The following is a 20,345-nucleotide window of genomic DNA, read 5'->3' as shown; positions in this document are numbered from 1 at the left end:
TAATGCCTATAACAACAGTCTAATTACTGACAAAGCTGTCTCGAACAGTAGTCGTATAGAGAGACGAACACCTGCAGTGTATCATTCGATAACACAACACGTTCATTTCTTACGTGATTTGCCAGAGAGAAGTCGTAGCAACTCGCCAGCAGTGTTTTGAAATCAGATGTTGGGTTTGGCCTTAAAGCACGCAGTTGAGATGTTTCATCACAGATGGCGCTGGTTCGAGGCGCAGCAGCGAAGTGGGTGAGGTATGCGTCAACTGTGAGCAGCCGACGCGCAAAGCGGCCGCAGGTGCCCCATTGCACTCTTGCGCCGAGCGCCGAACTGTCTGTGTTTACTTCATACGAGCGTGATTTCGTTGTGTACATTTGTGCCTTGAATTGCGTAAAGGTATTTGACAACCTTGTACGACGACAGTTAACATTTGTTTGCCGTGTATAGCGTAAAGTACTTGTTCAGCGTTGTGCGGGAACGAAAAAAGAGGGCGAGTGTCTCCGCCTTTGCCGTGTTCGACGACCAACTTGTTTGGAGAGGGCTATTCGTAGTCTCTGCTGGAGTCCACAGGGCCACAGGAGGCCGAACAGCAGTCATTCAAGTTGCTTCATGGTTATGTTAATACGCGCATTCCTTTGCCAAGGCATCTGAGCGCTGATTGGCTGGAGAACATGAGTTGAAGGTGACGTCACGCTTCTCATGATAATGAGGTATTCAACATGGCGGAGTAGCTAGATTGTGAATTGCCAGTTGCTATACTTTTGGATGGATTTAACTAGTGAAATATGCCAAGGAGACGAAATGGAGAGATACCTCTGCCCGACGGTTGGGATTTTGGAACGGACTACGATGGGAAGATCTACTTCATCGACCATAATAGCAAGAAAACAACGTGGATTGACCCGCGAGACAGGTGAGTTGAAAAAGCGACTTAACCCTGCGGAGCCCCACGTCAAATCTCCGAATTCCTTAAATGTTTCTGCTGTATTGTGTCTCGTCACCCGCGGAAGCGCTGCAAAATGTGTTCGCTGTGTTATTTCAGCCTGAGTTTGATTAATGCTGTCGTGAGTTACTGGTCATTTAAAGCATTTAAACAATAACATACAAAACTCGGGATTAATTTCGTCTGGATTAAGCACATGTGCTGCCATCTCCATGGAAACACGCCGTGTGTTGCCATAACATTTGTTTCACATATTGTATAACTTTGCGAATGAGTGAACTGTAAATATTTTTTCGTCGGTCCTAGTTAATTGTTGTCAAAATAGAACATTAACGTTCGTTGTGTGGATTCGTGTTTCTCGCTGTGCGCTTTGGACAAAGGGTTGCTATTTGATTTGCAGTATGTAAAATATAAAATATCAATGTTTTGCCAGTTATTTACGCGAAAAAATAATTCGTGATTTAAGTAACACGTCCACGAAAATAGTGATTGACGCAGTGTGTGACTATTAGCACATCGTGTTTGGCTTCGAGAAAGATGCCGCACGACCAATTTGTTATAACTTGAAATTGGACGCTGGTGTTATTCTTCGCGAATGTGTGTTTCAAAAGGTTTTTCACTGCATTATGTAGTATGTTCATTGCATTCACAGATTACATTCGTCTTGCGGCAAGAACGTGTAAGTAGTTTTCTGCATTCGCCGCAGTCCCAGCGTCTCGTAATAGCCAGAGGTTCCAGAAGTTTTGTTTCTATTTTTGGATGGGCGTTAGCTTTTTCGTCTCGTCGGGCTCGCAGTGTGCATAAGGTTTCGCACCGTTTCATGCCTTGCCATCTTTGACTTTTTGTTCCATTGTGGCGACGTTTACATTTCAAGAAGTCTCCGAGGATAGAGTTCCATTCACCGGTGAATAAACAATTTTTTTTCCAGCTTCATCTGAGGTGGAACACTTTTTTTTAATGCGCTCTCTAATTTACTCGGAATTGCTGTTTTTCCCGAAGGTAATCTATAGCGATTGACTAGAATGCATTGTAGTTAAAATGAAGCTTGTTTGCTTTGCCGTCATTCCATTTGCGCTTCACTGACAGCACCGTGCGTGCGGTTCACTCATGTAAACGTATATTTGCAACAGGCCGCGGAAATGCTCTTCTGTTGACTTACAATTGTTGATAGCGCAGGAACCTGTGACACGGGGAAACGGGGGTGTGGCCGTGGAGCGCACGCCGTTTGTTTACATCTCTTCTCACCCCGTGCAGTTGGGTGTCAAGGGCAAGAGCGGGCGTCCAACAGGAATTTGCAGACGGATGGGGGCTGCGCTCCGGAGTGGGGGCAGGTAGCGCCACCCTTGTCCATTGGCGTTGTCGCTCTGCACCGGGGTCGGGGTAGCTCCGCCCATATTCTGCGTGCCTTACCGCAGTCGGCAGGCCTGCTCAGAGGGTTCGATTCCCATAATAAACGCAGCTTAGTATTTGGTGTTTACTTGCTATCTTCAACTGTGCATTGAACCTCTCCCATGCAGGACAAAATTGTTTTCAACTTTATTACCGCTTCATTAGCACAAGACGATATATTTGTTAGTCTTCAGTGTCTTAACATAAACTGCCAATTTTGTTTACAGATACATAAATAGTGAACACCAGCATGAAAGGCAAATGCTGTTTGATACTGGCTGCTTGCAACCATCATCCCAGTGTTAGACATTTCAGGAGGACAAGTAATTGTTTGACGTTATGATACTTTGGACGGTCTCAATTAATTTTTTAAAATTTGTATCAAATATCTAGCATATAAAATGTTCTAGCTGCTTTTATTGATGAGTTCAGTTCCGTTCGCTCAGCGCGTATAATAGCAAATAACCGACCATTTCGTTTATACTGTTTTTAATTGTACTAATTTCACTTGTAACAGCATGTACAATATTCGTAACTCACGTAGACAGCCTAACGAATAAGTTACATCTCTGTAGATAAGTATTGTGTGGTGTGATCGCGAATGCTTTACTTGGTCTTGTCGAATTGTTATACAGGGACCTGTGTGAAGAATTCCAATAAAATTCAGCTGTGAGTGGTAAACGTTTCCTTCACTACAAGGTCTCGCTTGTTCCAGGAAGGTTTTTTTCCTACCATAGTGACGCCCCAGAGTTCTAATATTCAGTTATGTGACGTTACTTATTCTAAGAAGTGTCAGGCTTTGACGTCTGAGGTTGCATTTTTGTATGTGCGGGTTGAACGTAAGCGACATTCACTGAGCAAGTCAAGAGAAGCACGCACAATGACCGTACAATCTAAAGCCAAGAGATCTGAAAACTTTTTTTTATTTCTTTCAGATTTTAATTACGGTAAGCATTGATGAAATATTGATGCTCGGAATAGGATCGAGAAATGATTAATATCCATGGAGAGGGCTGCAGTTTGTGTATGACGGGAAGCACTCTCACCTACAGCTAATCTAACCGTGCAGTAAAGGCGCTTTTTTTTTGTATCCCAAACGGTATCAGAATGAAGTAAATCATGAAATGAATACTGACTCTTGGATAATTTGGTTTGCAAATACTGAGAAGCCACGTATTTGTAATTGTAAACTACCCTTATGACACCCCTGAGGCAAATATCCTTGTAGCATAGTGCTTTCCTTCAGTTTTTCTCTACCTGTGTACCGAGATAATGTATGAAAATGGAAAAGTATGCACACCCTCGTGACTACATTTAATTCAGTTCTTACTCATTTAATTCACGGTGCTGTCCGTAATAGAAAATAGAAAAATCTGCTATTTGGAGCTATTATTGGCAGTCGTGTACGATACATACACATGCTATATACATCTTATTCCGGGGGCCAGACAAAGTTGAGCTGAGCTATTGGGAATCTTATGAGGCCATTTAATGAATTCGTAAAGTTTTACTGCGTGATAATGAAAGATATTTACGATTTGTAGGTATGAGACGTAGGCGTTAAAGGAAATCTTTCATTTATGGCACGTAATACAATAGTATTTCGTTTATTGGCTTTAACATGGAAGCTCATATTTTCAAGGATTTTTATATGCAGTATTATCGGCATGAAAATTTTACCGTTATGTGTACTCATCTAGTATTTAAGCATGAATGCGTAGATATAAGTAGCAGTGTGTTAGCAAAAGACAACAATAAACTAGGATTATGTGTCTTTGAATAAAACCAGTTTATTCCGTTTATTTATTAAGGGTCCAACAAATACGACAAAAACGACAAATCATATGTTTTCATGTGTAAACTGCAAACTTTTCTTCTGGAATTCTCAGCCACTCCATCTAACAATTCTATGTGAAATTTCGTTATAGGAATCTCACCCCTGTCAAACGAACAAAAATATAGCTATCCCGATTTATCGTCCCAATAATGTGTTCTTTTGGAGGAAGTAAATGATGGCGTACACTGCAGCATTAGACACTCTTTTTCTTAAAAGTGTGAGGCACTGTTGAATTGTGTGTTTTGTTGTACTGTCATCACGTATACAGAATTTATTCTATGAGTTTTGTGAATACGCTACCGTGTAGGGATTCTTACCGGCCCTTGCATTTCTTGCTTCTACGGTGCAAGATGTTCAAGTAAACTATTTAACATCAAACACAGAAGCCCCTTTAATAAGAGAAGTTGTGGTCACCAATCTGGAAGTTTGCAACTATGTGTGAAAGGAGACGCCTGACGGAGGGCAACGGTTCAGATCTCCGACTGACTTAGGTTCGCTGGGGTTTCTCACAATCGCTTTACTTTGCCGGCATGGTTCGTTTGAAAAGGTCATAGCTAATTTCCTTCACATGTTCGAGCGTGCGTTCCGTCCCTAATGACCTCGTCGTCGACGGGACGTAGACCCTCATCTCCTCTCGAAACTGGACATCTGCCTTTCACCTGCAGTTTCTTTCTGAGGCATCAGCGCGCACCTCACCGACCGACTCAACTCTTCGTCTCAGATCCTATCAGTACCTTTCAAACTCAGCAGAAACTCTACGTCATCGGAAAACAACATTAGGAGGAAGGAGGCAGCACAAAACTTCACTTGACCTCACAATCATCTTACTGGGGACCACACTTTCACAGTATTTCCATGTAATAACAGCGTGTCACATTTAATGATAACTTTATGAAAAATGGTGGTTTGTCAATGGTTTCCCATAAGTGTTTTGCAAGTGTTAAAACATGATCACTGTTTTCTTAAATTTATCATAGCAAAAAGTTTAACACTCGCGCAAGACCATCGCAAAACCTGTACTGCCATTTGCGCTTTATCTAAACGATTTTCTTTCCCGTTAGTAGAAAAAGCCCTGCGCCAGATAATGCTGTTTAGATAGGATGTAAATACAAAAAAAAAAAACATTAGTTTTCATCAGCATTTATTACACTTCAAAGGGAAAGAAAACTACTGAAGTGGCGAAACCTGACGGGATAGTCATACGTTAACTCTTGTGCATGAAGCAATCGTAACACAGTATAATAGTATTATTAACATTTTGTTTGATACAGTTTTTAAAAGCCTATGTAGTACAATGCTTTTCTGCCCAAGCGATTCTTATAGCCACCGCAGGAAATCTATATTTGCTGTCCTGTGAAGATAGCTTTATACATTTACCTTTATAGTATTTCAGATGAATCATTACAAGCATGTTTACTGTTTGTTTATATTTTTGTTCATGTCTTCTGTTGCGTCGAGTTTCATGTCTGAAGTGCCGTTATTCCTAAACTGCACTGTGCATTCTTGGTTTTCTTCTCTGCTTATTGGAAGGAATAACTGACATTGTTTTTTTGTTACGGCACTCAAGACGTACTCTCATTTTATATGTTGCTGAAGTTTCCTTTAACTCATTGTGTGTTAGTTGGCGTCTTCGTAATACTCCCAATTCTCGAGAATCACATTTCATCAGCCTGTATTCTGCGCTCGATCACCGATTATATTCGTAATCATAGGTGGCACCATAGTGCCGACTCGTATGAAATGATTGTTCAAAGTCACCTTAGATGCTGTATTCGGTATTTGTTGTTGTGGCATCGGGAAAACATCCTTCGTCAGGTCAAGGTACCTGAAGTCGAGGTCGCCTGGCGCTACTCTTGGAATTTTACTGATTTCGGTCGTGCCAACTAGTTTGTTTCCGAATTTCGGGTCAACTTATGAAGGTCATATACGCACGCATTATGATAATATCGAAGAGACGCGTGCCTTATGAAGCTGTCATATGTTAGTACGTGCCATATGTAACAGCCGTGTGCTGATCATTAAGAAACCCTTTAAATGACAACAGTTTTTTTTCAAACCTAACAAATACGTGTCTCAAGATGAACCCTTTGGGAATACAATAAACCTGATTATGTATTTGTAGATCTGCTATAAAATATGATGTAAATATTCATACCAACGAAGCAGCAGAAAAACAGTTATTAATGGTAATTGTAGTTATTTACTGGTGGTATATATGTTAACCATTGTCATCTATAGAGTGCACAGTCTCATGTAATTAGAATTCTGGTAATGTCACTATTATCCAGTGTTAGTGAAGGAACTAGACCTGAGACTGATGTTTGTGAGGCATGTTCATATGAAGGAGTCGAGCATCCTCTACAAGGAATCGTGTTGTTTATCAAACCCATAACGCCTCTACGGGCCTTCAATACAAAATTTCGTTTACAGATACGAGAAAGAGATCTGTATGCTCGAAGACACATACAACTTTTACTACTTCTAGGAGAATGCGGAGGAGATTGATTTGAGGAAACCACTAATGCTGCAATCAGAAGGTTTATTTGAATCCCTCTCCTTCTAGATACAACCATTTCAGCATCACGTTACTTATTCATTTATTGTTTATTTAGTATGACCAGATCAGAGCCTTCTTAATGCCTTCTCTTACATAAAACCAAGAACAACAGATACTAAAATATATTACAAAAAGTTCTCAGTTATCGCTCACACTTCTAGTTATTATCTACGTCTGATAAATTATTAGGAGAACAATTACAGTTACCAACACAAACAATAACAGTGGATAATAATACTAAAGTTAATAATAATAAAAGGTGTCGAGAATATCAGTAATATTGATTAGTTTATCACATTTGAATCCATGAGAAGGCGAAGAAAGAGATGATTGAAATGACAGTGACAATAGCCCTAAGAAAGGACAGACTTTCATTACAGGTCTCTGTCACAAGGTGGAGGCAAAAGTGGTAGGGGAGAAGGTGTTGACAAGAGTGAGCAGACAAATACATGGAAAAGATACCTATTGCAGTAGGAGACGGGCCATTAGCTGTATTCTGAAATTATAAAGTCACTTAATTTCTCTGTTATTTTGAAGAAGATCATTCCAAAGTCAGTTTCCTGATACAGAAAATTATTTTGAGAAGATGGCTGTGTTTTGTAGCGGTATAAAGGTAGTTTTACTTTGTCGAGAATGAGCAATTCATCTGTGCTGTTTAGACTTCCCTTATTTGTATACGATGCAACCTGACACGTATTTGTTAATCTGTGTGAGGAAACGGACTTTTTTTTCTTCGCTGCCAACAAAGCAAGAATGATTCGTTTGCAGGCATAAGACGAAAGCATCGAGCGAGGAGGCACATTGGTAGGGCATTGGAATCATGTTACAGAGGGTAGCGGTTCGTATCCTAGAGCGGCCATCTAGATCTAGGTTTTCCGTGATTTTCTTAAATCGCTTGAAGTGGATATCAGGGTAGTTCCTTTGAAAGCGCACAGAGAGTTTCCTTCCCCAATCCGTGCTTGTGTTTCATCTCTGAGGCCTTCGCCTCCATCGACTCTTGATCACTAGAGGACTCAGAGTAGCATGGACATGGCATACGTGCTCCATTGTTCGTTTTTTTATTTACCTATTTTGGCCTTTGGCAGCAGTGACCATACAGCCAGCAGTAATTACAACAGTGCCATGTTAACATAATTGCAAACTTCAACGGAGAACACTAATGAGAGATGGAAGTACAATCGTAAGTTCTTAATGTAAAATAAAAAACACAAAATTACGAACACCATTACAGCTAATAGTAGTTACAGTAGTACAAAGTTAACAGATTTGTACATTTCACAACAGAACAATGGTGAGAGTTTGACCTGCAAAGATAAAGAATTATTATAAAATAAAAACACAAAGTTACGACCCGGTTTTCGAAGTGGGGTGGTTCTATATGAGGACGAGATACACAGCAACTTATAATTTAAAAGTGGATACCGCTGTCTTTTAAAAGTCTGGTATCCGGACACACCCAAAAACATACGTTTTTCATATATTAGATGCAGTGTGCCACCACTTACTGCCAGGTACTCCATATCAGCGACTCCTAAGCATCCCTAGATCCACTCTTTCCTATGTGACAGTGAAGTGGAAACATGAAGGGACACGTACAGCACACAAGCGTACAGGCCGACCTCGTCTGTTGACTGACAGAGACCGCCGACAGTTGAAGAGGGTCGTAATGTGTAATCCAGACCACCACACAGGAATTCCAAACTGCATCAGGATCCACTGCAAGTACTATGACAGTTAGGCGGTAGGTGAGAAAACTTTGATTTCATGATCAAGCGGCTGCTAATAAACCACACATCACGGCGGTAAATGACAAACGACGCCTCGCTTGGTGTAAGTAGTGTAAACATTGGACGATTGAAAAGTGGAAAAACGTTGTGTGCAGTGACGAATCACGGTACATAATGTGGCGACCTGATGGCAGGGATTGAATATGGTGAAAGCCCGGTGAACATCATCTGCCAGCGTGTGTTGTGCCAACAGTATAATTCAGAGGCAGTGGTGTTTTGGTGTGGTCGTGTTTTTCATGGTGGGGGCTTGCACCCATTGTTTGTTTTGCGTGTCACTATCACAGCACAGTCCTACATTGATGTTTTAAGCACCTTCTTGCTCCCACTGTTGAAGAGCAATTCGGGGATGGCGGTTGCATCATTCAACACGATCGAGCACCTGTTCATAATACCGGCCTGTGGTGGGGTGGTTACACGATATCAACATCCCTGTAATGGACTGTCCTGCACAGAGCGCTGACCTGAATCCTATAGAACTCCTTTCGGATGTTTTGAAACGTCGACTTCGTGTCAGACCTCACCGACCGACATCGGTACCTCTCTTCAGTGCATTGGGCTGCCATTCCCCAAGAAACCTTCCAGCACCTGATTGAACGTATGCTTGCAAGCGTGGAAGCTGTCATCAAGGCTAAGGGTGGGCCAACACTATATTGAATTCCAGCATTACCGATAGAGGGCGCCACGAACTTGTAAGTCATTTTCAACCAGGTGTCCGGATACTTTTGATCACATGTAAAGAAAAGCAGTTATTCTAGTGGGGAGGGAGTAAACGATCGCAGGAAATTTCCTGTACAGGATTGCTTCTGCTGCCGTGTATTTGGTACATGCCAATACGACGTGGTTCAGATCCGCCATTGCCGTTTGGTATTTATCGCAGTGTCCAGAAGCAATAAATTTTAACCGATATAGATGGGCCTGGAAACACCCGTGTCCCTGCCTTATGCGAATGATGGAGGTCACATGACGTCTACTGAACTTCGCCGTGGTTCGCCACGGTGGAGAAGAGACGTTCGGTTATATGGCAGCCCTTATAGTGCTGGGATACGTGCATTCACAGCTCCAATCGCGATAAGCAACTTTCTTAATCGTATTTGAGATTCTTGTAAGGGACCGATGTTGAGCATAACTGCCTTTCCGTAATGCTCTTCTAGACGAAGCTGTCAGCAGTTTCAACAAGGAGAATGCCATGACGCCCTTCTGCCTTGCGCCTTTCTCCTCTGGCATTCATATTGTGTCGGTCCTTTGGGAAGCCCCCATTTGACAAGTTGGTCCTAGGCTTTACCAACAACTGATCTCAGCCTGTTTAGTGATCTCCAGATGGGCGAGTCCGGAGTACCACAAAGCGGCAGACAGCTGTTTCATTAAAGTTTGAAGTTGATCACTTCTCGCTGCCCACAGATGTTGTCTGCCAGCAAGTGACACATCTTCTGGAATTGAAAGGTTTAGATGTAAGGTTCAGATATTTGTGGCGTTACCTTCGGGAAGTTTTCTTTCATGTACTCCACTTTGGCATTAACGACTGTGATGCAACGAGCTTCAGATTGGAAAACTGAACGTGATATTTTTGTAATGAAAGGCTTCAGTAAAAAATTGGATGTTACGTACAAAGTTCACCGGAAACTTCTTTCTCTATTGTTATTTCATCCCCTTCTGCCCATATGGGCGAGGAAGGGATACAGTCAGTCTCCTCTTCAGCCAGTTTGGCAGGTAAAACCAAATTAGATGAAAAAAATACTGACATAAAGATGAGATATTTACAAGGATTTTAAAACATTTTGAAGGGTGAAATTAATGGAAGTTTTTATATGTACGTGGGTTGGAACTTTAATAGTGGAAACTATTTATTTACAGCTCGTACGACATAGATACGTGTTTACTGACCTTCAAAGTAGTTACCAGCATTGTGTATAACCCGTTGCCAGCGATGTGGAAGTCGTAGGATACTCTTAGCAGCGTTGACAGTTCGAGCGGCGCGGTCTAGTGCCCGAAAAATTTATAGCAGTTCTGAAGCGAATGCCGTGAAGTGTTTCCTTCAGTTTAGAAATCGAGTTGAACTTACGACGGCTCAAGTCAGGGGATTGCAGTAGGTGGTATAGCACTTAGCAGCCCCATCAGTCAAACAAAACAGTAACAGCTTGCACTGTATGTGTTTGAGCATTGTCCTGCAAAATGATGGTCAGGTCCTGCAGGAAGTGACATCACTTCTGTCTCTATGCTGTTCACTTTTGGAACACAACCTTCGACAGTGGTCCAATCTCCACGTTCAGCCAGTTGGTAGATTTAGGGGCTATTGTGGGATTACTGGTGGCTAGTTAGTAGATGGGGTTTCGGTGTTAATTGCCGGCACCTCGAAAAATGCCGAAATGGAAATTATACATTGTCTATGACATTTTGACCTCAAGTTACGAACGCTTGCAGCGAATGCTAAACGTTGAGCAGATGGGTGGACGGTGAGGTGGGTGCAGTGTTGGTCGGGGAGTCGGTGAGGTGAGGCGGTGCGACGCGGCCCGGCTGTCGCCCGTCTCGGTGTCGCCTCCTACGCTCGACCTTGCGTCTCTTGTACATGGAACTGGGAGGTCGCGGCTGCCGAAGCGAGGCGCGCCGCACAGCGCCGAGTTCAAGGAGACGCGCGCCATCTGCAGGGAAACACGCGCGCAACAGCAGCTGCGCCGCCGCTCCACCTCCCGCCACGCCGCGCAGGCTGGCCGCCCGAGTTCTCTTCACGCCGTGCGGGGACCCGTCTCGAACGGCTACCCAAAGCGTGACACAAGTTTGCGGCAAATACTATTCTGCTCTTTTTCCTACGACGCAGCGTTTTCTAGTACTGCTCGCTTTACCAGTGTACACTTCTCCACCTCTCAGAACACCATTATTTCCGAGCTGTCGCGTCTTCAAGCAGGAGGCAACCAATCGTACCACCGTTGTGTTGTTGTTGTGGCGTTCACTAGCTCTGCACGCTAGTCTATCCTGTGAAGACCTCTTCATCTCCGCACAAATAGTGCAACCTACTTCCATTGGAAGCACCTTAATTTTACTGACTGGAAAAATAAAACCACAAAGGGATGCCCACAGGGTTCAATTTTAGCTCCACTCCTATTATATGAATGAACTTTCACTTAAACAGTTCAACAGGCAAAACTGGTACTTTTTGCAGACGATAATAGTGTTATAATAAATCCCATTAGAGAGAAAGCAACAGAAGAGTTGGTAAATGATATTTTCCAAATAAGTATTGAGTGGTTCTCTGAAAATGGACTCTTCCTAATTTTTGAAAAACACACTACATTGAGTCCTGGGTACAACTAATAAGAGTTATACCAACAACTGATGTAGCACACCAGCAGGAGTCAGTAAGTAGTGTAGAATGCTCCAAATCTTTGGGTGCACATATCGATGAAAACTTGAACTCGAAGATGCGTATGACTGAGCTTCTCAAACAACTAAGATCCAATACTATCGCTCTTCGTATAATTGCTTATCTCGGAAACAAACCAATTAACCTCATGGGGTAGTTTTCTGGGGTAATTCACTACTTTGAAAGGAAGTACTGATTACACAAAAGCGAGCAGTAAGAATAATATGTAGTGTTTACACACGGACGTCATGCAGGTACCTCCTCAACAAGCTAGGCATTGGAACTGCTCCGTCACAATATATACATATTCGGTAACAAAATTCGTTGTTAGCAATCCATCACAACTTGAGCAGAACAGTAATGTACATACTTACAACACCAGAGGGAAAAATGACCTTTATAACCCACTGTTAAAGCTGTCAGTTTCTCAGAAAGGAGTTCAGTATGCAGCAACAAACATTTTTGAATATTTTCCCAATAACATAAAATCTCCGACAGGTATCAAAGCAGATTTTAAATCTAATTTAAAATACTTTACTTGAGTAAAACAGTAATGGACATACAACACCAGAGGTAAAAATGACCTTTATAACCCACTGTTAAAGCAGTCAGTTTCTCAGAAAGGAGTTCAGTATGCAGCAACAAACATTTTTGAACATTTGCCCAATAACATAAAATCTCCGACAGGTAGCAGTTTTTAAATCTAATTTAAAATAATTTCTCCTAGACAATTCTTTCTATTCCAGTGGCGAGTTTCTGCTTAAAGTTGGTAGCCAATTAAAAAAAGTAAGTGTAGTTTCATGAGCAAGACTGAAAATAATAATTTGTTTATTAATGTTAACATTAATCATGTATGCATATCCTATACTGACTCGTTCCACATCAGTTCGATAAAATAATCGTTCAGTTGGCCTATGGAGCATACAACGAAGTAACTTACTGTAGTCCGCCTCGGTAGCTGCGGGGTTAGGCTCGGATTAACAAGCAAAGGGGCCCAGACGCGATTCAATGCCGGATCGCAGATTTTTCTCCGTTCGGGGACTGCATGCTATGTTTTCCTTACGTTCGCATCGTCATAACTGACATTTCACTATTGAGGTGGTTGAACGGGCACGTCCCGAAAGCATAAAAAAACTTACTGTAGTCAAGACTTGGTCTCCCTCTACAGTCCTCCTCCCACCCTCCCTCCCCCCCTCCCCCAGCACACTTCCTTCCATTTACCAGATGACGATTCCTTTATGCCTAAGGTTGTGCCCTATTTTATATCCTCTCCACTTCGGCTATCGTGACTTATTTTGCTGCTCAAATAGCAAAACTCATCTACTACGTTTAGCGTTTCGTTTCCCATTCTAACTCCCTCAGTATCGCCCGATTTACTTCAGCGACATTCCATTAGTCTTGTTATATTTTTGTTCGTCCTCATCTTTTCGAGACACTATCCATTCCGTGCAACTGCTCTTCCATATCCTTTGGCGTCACTGATAGATTTACAAGGAGCGATAAAGAAGTTTCCGTTTGAGGGCGTTGCTACAGGGAATAAGCAACGTAGCTCGACTCCGATATGCGTATGTAACCACCGACACGTAACCAAGGGATTAGTGGAGCATTCGTGTCTTTCCGACGTGCGTGCGGTAAATGCAGAAACGTGAACTGTGGCTACCTTATTAGCAAAATGAGTGCAAACAGGACCAGTGTGTTCTTATTCTTTTCTTGACTGCCGAAGGACGATCACCGGCAGACATCCATTGGAGGATCAATAATGTGTCTGGGGCAGCATGTCTCTCGAAAACACCGTTTTGGAATGGTACAAGTTCTGTGCTGTTCGTGATTCGACACAAGGCGCCGTTCGACCTGGGAGACCAACCTCATTCATTACGGACAAGTGGGAGAGCACCTGCCCTATAGTCCTGATCTCTCCCCATGCGCTTAACACGCCACCAGTCCCTCAAAAAATGCCTTGAAGGGTCGACGAATCCTGTCGGACGAGGGTGTGCAGCAGGCAGTAACAGAGTTCTTCACAAAGCAGGACACGGCGTTTTACCAAACGGGCATCTTCAACCTGGTGCTTCGGTAGGATGATTTGTCTCAGTGCTCACGGCTAGTTCGCCCAATTATCATATAGATTCTGGACTTCACGGCGTTTGAACGGGAACTTTCTGTTCGCCCCATATACAGTCATCAGCAAACTGCTAAGTTTTTATTTCTTCTGTTGAATTTTGAGCCTCTTTATCCGTGTATTTTGTCGGTATACTGTGCTGCTTGCTGAATATACACGTAGAATAACACTGGGAATACACTACAACCCCGTCTAACTTACTTCTCAACTATCGCTCCCCTTTCATGCGTATAGTTATTGACGACAAACGGCCATATTCGCGTAAGTTAATATCTGCCAAGTCTTTCCGAAGTATCCTGTCCAGTGTAAGCTCACCCATCCACTCCTCTAATATTTCAAGGATATTAGTGATCGCAAATTTAATTGATGGCAATCGGAAAGTATTTATTGTAGATGGGGGGGGGGGGGGGGGAGAGAAGATCGCACAATATACAGGTAAACAAGGACAGGATATGAGCAGAGTCCATCTGATCAGTACCAATCCTATGTCATCTGTTAGATTAAGTTGCAGCTTTACAGTATTCATTTTTGATTCAGATAGATAGTAGAATGTATGTGGCTTATATTCAATAACACAGACGAGCAGAGTATGTAAATATAGTCACTGTTTTTAGCTGTTTCAACTCGCACTCACACGTGTCACTATGGCCACAGTATTATTTTCACTCTAGATTGTGTCATTCTGGAATATTCCGCATAAAAATCACGAAAATTTAGATGAAACTTATGGGTCAGTTACTGTTTCGTATGATTCACACGCAATTGTTAACCATATCCACTTGAGATACTTTAGAACCATACACAGTCTGCTTAATATCTCCTTAGTACCTTATTTATCTACATACAACTACTTAATATTCTTCCTCTGATCAGGTTTTCCTTGCTTACTTATCGTCTAACATCACTGGGCATTTTTTTCATAAATATTTCACGTAATGCCGCGTCCCATAGTCCTGAGTGCCTTCAGTGGATTCCAGCGAACCACTGACTACATGAAAACGCACGCGGAGAGTCAGAATGTTCACTTGACGAGAAAATTCAGCAAATACTGTAAAAACTGCATTGTCAAAATTAACGTTACTTGTGAGTTTTGTGTGCCAATAATCGCATACTAAATGTGCACATACCTACAACTGATGTAGTTCCTTATGAACGAATTTCTGTCGCTCCAGCAACACTGAACTTTCATTTACAGGAGTGTTATAATTAAACTTTCGGTGCTTGCGCCAGTATAGACGCAGAACTATTTGACGTATGGGTACACAGCTTTATAGGAATGATGTTCAAAGTACAGGATTTGCTTTGTTTGTAGTGTTAGCGTCATGATTTGGGTTCAAGAACATGATTCGGAACTTCGAATTAACTGGCGATTTGGGAATTGATCCTGGTAGAGGCCGACGGCCAGTTACACCACAAATTGTTTAAACTTCGTTGATCCATTATGAAAAAAAAACAAATTGTTTAAGTTACTGTTGCCACGGCTGAGAATGCTGGACGCAGTCTGCGATTTTCAAGAGTGCATGAGCTGTATCGTGATAGCTGAGTATTTCTATGAACAATCTCTAGTGCTGTTCCAGGCTGTCATGGACGGAGATGGTCGTCACATTGAGCAACTCGTATGAACTGGAACGTAAACATTGTACGCAGTTAACAAATGTTGTCCTCTCATACGGAAATTAAAATGTGTTTCTTTCAATAGTTAATTCGTTATTTCCCTCCCGCTTCTCCTTAAAAATGTTTTCATAACCTTTCATTGTCCTACGATCACTAGTTTTTCATGGGGGACCTCTCAAATAACGGAAGTTTAATTAAAACCCCCCTGTTTTGTTTAAATATCGTTAAGAAACTGTTGAAGCAAAGCTCCGGCGCAGTAGGTGATTTATGTGCTTGGAACACGAATCACACACTGTATGGTTTGTGCACTCACAAGTACTTACTTTATGTAGGAATATTTTACAGGGGCACTAATCATCAGTTGACTGTACAGATATTGCATCAGTAGCGAGCCCCGGGTTGTTGCGCCTCGAGTAGGCTGATGTGGGTCCAGCTCCGAGCCGTTTGCGTTGCGGATTTCCCCATGCAGACCACTGGCTGCGTGCCACGGAGAGGGGTCCAAAGGAGCAACGCCGCCCGCCTGCGGTCCCGCGTTTTGGAATGCGGTCGGGGGACGCGGCCTTCGAGTTAAAAGTCTGTCTAGAATCTCGCGCGTCACACGGCCGGACCACTTCGTGCGTAAGATGACGTCGAATGGACTCCGACTTCTCTCTCTTGTTTCCTCCTTCCAGAACATTGGACGCCGTCGTGAAGCGTGATGAGTGTGACAGAGCGCTGCAAACAAAAATATCTGCACTATAATTTATTTTGGATCCTTTTTCCTCACACCCGATAGCGCCTTCATTTTTACAGAAATTGTCAGTGGTAGACGTGCATTCAGTAATGCCTCTCCCGTCGTCCGATCACTTTCTTCCATTAATACGAGCTGTTCAAATCGAACCTCTTCCACTTGTTCTCGTCTCGCTTCAGATTCCGTGCGTGTTACTAAGTTCCTGTGATATTTCCTTTCTTCGATTCGCGGGGACCGGAGAGGGTGGCTTCTTGCTCGTAGCATTCGTTAGAACCAGCGTACGAGTAAAACGAAAACGATGTATTGGAATGTCCTTATTCTTTAAGATTCTTGGAACTGCAGTTGCTTGCGGTAAGACTAGGCAATCGTTGGAAAATTGCACGCTGTCAGCGTTCCAGCTGCATTGTGTTTCGCGAGTAGTAAGCTACTCGGAATGCTGGTCGCAATTACCCTTTTCAGCTCTGCGGGAGCGTGCAGGCATGTAGACATACACACATACGAACACGCGCGCACACATACACACACTCGCGCACACACGCTACTCACATACTGGCAGCAATAAAAGGACGCTGTCTATGTGTGAGAAACATATAGCTGTGTGTTCGATGTGAATAGAATCACCGATACAAAAGCTGGTTCTACAGTAGCTATTTTTGTTGTTGAACCTTCATCAGACCAGAATTCTCTCGATTTATTAAGGTAACGCTCCCACAAACAGTGTATATTTTATATGGCAGAATAAAGTCGTTACAATAACCAGGCAGACTGTAGATTACAGACATGTACTTTCTCTTAGTTATAAATAGGCAAAGATTTCATTCATTTCATAGTGTTAAAGCCATTCACTCGTTTGGTAACGTGCTGAGTCCGACTAGTCGTCAATGAGTTGTTTAAATATGCCACTTTTCTTACGATGTAATTATTTTTTATGATGTGTATCGTTTCGTTGCAAAGTAATAATTATGCTTCTACTAAGACGCTGACGCGGCAGACGTCGTAAAATTGATATGTTTAATAAAATGGAAGGATATTTCTAGTCCGATGAAGAGCCATTACTCCAAATTGTTCAGAAAACTTGCGAAATAAGCTGCTATAACTTCATGTGTCAATTGTTCTGGTGCTTTGTGGCAAGAAGCGCTGATAATATGTTGTAGAAGCGCTGATAATATGTTATACATGATTTCGTACATGTTACTCACGATTTTCAATTGCGGTTACTTGCAGATGTATTGGTTCTGTTCTGTTTCGGTACTTACGATGAAGACGATGGTTTGATAATGGACGTCATGTCCGAAACTAGTCACTGCCGCAACTTATCGCAACTTTGACAGTTTCAGTAAAAGTAAGTCACTGACCTCTTTTTCCTGGACCATGTTGGAGATTAATAAATAGTAGTTTAATGAAAAGGAGTTAGTACGCTCCTTGTCCCAGTAGCGGGTTCATTAGACTAAAAGGAAAGTTCGAATTTAAGCTTCCGTGTAAGTTGTTATCCAAAGAGAGCAAGCTCGGACTGAATGCGAGTGATGAAGGAATCGTCCCTGATCTTAGTTTTAGGAACCACACACTATAGAATGTTGCAGTACGTTACAGGTAACTAGTGCTTGCTGGGGCGAAAATGTTACAGAAGAATGCCAGTGGATCCGACCCTTAATACAGTCTACACAACTGATCCAGTCTATGTACAGAAATACTTCAGGCGTATTCGGTCTATTGTGGTCCACGACTTTATGTGACCTGTACCGCAAGCGAATTTGTAGAAGGATGGGGAAGGAAATCTGCTATGCTTTGTAACAAGTGCCCTTCTCGGCATTGGCCTTACCGATTTAAGGAAACCACCACCACCATCATCATCATCATTTAAGACTGATTATGCCTTTCAGCGTTCAGTCTGGAGCATAGCCCCCCTTATAAAATTCCTCCATGATGCCCTATTCAGTGCTAACATTGGTGCCCCTTCTGATGTTAAGACTATTACTTCAAAATCATTCTTAACCGAATCCAGGTACCTTCTCCTTGGTCTACCCCGACTCCTCCTACCCTCTACTGCTGCACCCATGAGTCTCTTGGGTAACCTTGCTTCTCCCATGCGTGACATGACCCCACCACCTAATCCTGTTCGCCCTGACTTCTACATCTACAGAGTTCATTCCCAATTTTTTTTTTTAATTTCCTCATTGTGGACACCCTCCTGCCATTGTTCCCATATACTAGTACCTGCAATCATCCTAGCTAATTTCATATCCGTAACCTCAACCTTATTGATAAGGTAACCTGAATCCACCTAGCTATCGCTCCCATACAACAAAGTTGGTCGAAAGATTGAACGGTGCACAGATAACTTGGTCTTGGTATTGACTTTCTTCTTGCAGGAAACCATGGAAAACCTAAAATTAGTTGACCGGGCAGGACTTTAAATCACCCTTCCTGTGAAAGTGAGTCAATTCTCTTAACCAATTAACTGTGGTACTAGTTGAAATATTCCTTCCTTCTGTCACCAGTTGTCACGTGCAAATAAAAAATTGTAAACTGATTTCGTCTTACGAATATCTGACTAATCTGTTGTAAATAAGCAGTGAGCCGTAGTTTGTGCTAAATGTTTGCTCTAATTGTTGAAAATTGTGCTAAATGTTTGCTCCAAACCATCTGCTGATGCCTCTAAAGCAATGTTCTACTTTGTAGAACTGATTGCCCGGAAGGTAGCGAGCGAGTAGCGCTTTCGAAGCCTCACAGGGTACAGCAAGCGCTGTCAGATAGTAAAGTTGCCGTCGTCGTGTGGACGGATGCGAATGCTAGCAATTTCTACAGCAGGCACTGTTAACTACTGCCTGTGTATGGATATGGGTGGGCCACATTTGCTGCACGCTGCAGACCCACGGCGACCTTCTGGATGAAAGCGCGCCATTATTTTCCCCGCCTCGTGAAAGTCACCAGCCGCCCGCGGACCCCTTATATGCCACTTACTATGTGCTTGCCTTCTGTAAATCTGCTTCTACAGTCATTTACCAAACCTTTGGTAAATTCTTCCCATTAAATTCACGTATGTAGCACGGAATGAATGGTTGTTACCACACATACCTTGGAGTAAAAATCCCACAAGATGGCAAACAAGACAAGGAAATTAATTCAAGAGTAAATTCTGGGAAGTTCACTATTGGAACATTAAATGGTATATTATGAAAGCGAAATCTTTAGTGTAATTACGATGGCTGTTTGCTTTTCAAGGCCCGACCGATCGCGAATAAAAACAACATAAAATGTTTCATTTACAACACTCAGCTACACTTTCCAACTACATAATCGCCACCCGACTTAGACATTCCTCGTAGCTATGTACATGGAGACCGAAGCGATAAATGAAAATTTGTACCACGGTCGGGATTCGAACCCAGGTTTCCTGTTCACAAGGCAGATGCGCTAACCAGTACGCTGCTGAGGTACTATTCCAGTATAGTTGCAAAACCTCTGCAATGCTGTTCGAGTTTAGGGAGAATACCAACTGGGCTGAGGCGTGAATGGGAATTTGGACTGCGGAGAGAGGGTAGTTCGAGCAGCTGTACAAAGCCATTGTGTCAGGATGGCATAGTGGTTAACGCATCTGCCTAGTGAGCAGGAGACCCGGTTTCGAATCCCGACCTTGGTGCAAATTTTCATTCGTCGCTTCAGTCTGCTAATATACATAACATATATCTGATACTTGAAAAGATCTGTAGGAGCATACAGTTTCATTCGATTTCTCGTAGTGTTGTACCACCTTTCCAAAACCCTACTTTCCTCCAATTATCTACGCTGCTTTGCAGCTCGTCGTCTGTGCTAACATGCTTTTCTCGTGGGCAGTGGTTCATGTGAGCAGATGAAAATAAGACGGAGTAAGTCCGACCTGTAAAGTGGGTGAACAAACACTTCCCATCGAAATCAATGCAGGAGCGTGTTTGCTGTAGCTACAGTGTGTGGCCAAGCATTGCCATGGAGGACAATCCTGATGACAACATTCCTCTTCGCTTGTTCTGTATTACTCTTTGT

General features: G+C 42.6%; 1 protein-coding gene across 1 annotated transcript in view; it reads left to right on the top strand.

Annotated features, from left to right (window-relative positions):
- The first annotated feature begins 285 nt into the window (after nucleotides 1-285).
- The window catches only part of LOC126198489 (protein kibra), a 222,641-nt gene continuing 202,581 nt past the window's right edge, over nucleotides 286-20,345 (top strand). Inside the window, exon 1 of the mRNA XM_049934862.1 lies at nucleotides 286-910. Coding sequence (XP_049790819.1) covers nucleotides 783-910 — 128 coding nt within the window. The 5' untranslated portion in view covers nucleotides 286-782. The remainder of the gene's footprint in view (nucleotides 911-20,345) is intronic.

The sequence above is a fragment of the Schistocerca nitens genome, chromosome 8 (genome assembly GCF_023898315.1).
Source record: "Schistocerca nitens isolate TAMUIC-IGC-003100 chromosome 8, iqSchNite1.1, whole genome shotgun sequence".
Taxonomy (NCBI): Eukaryota; Metazoa; Arthropoda; class Insecta; order Orthoptera; family Acrididae; genus Schistocerca; species Schistocerca nitens.
Note: the sequence above shows the minus strand (reverse complement) of the source record. Positions and strands in the feature narration are given on the sequence as shown.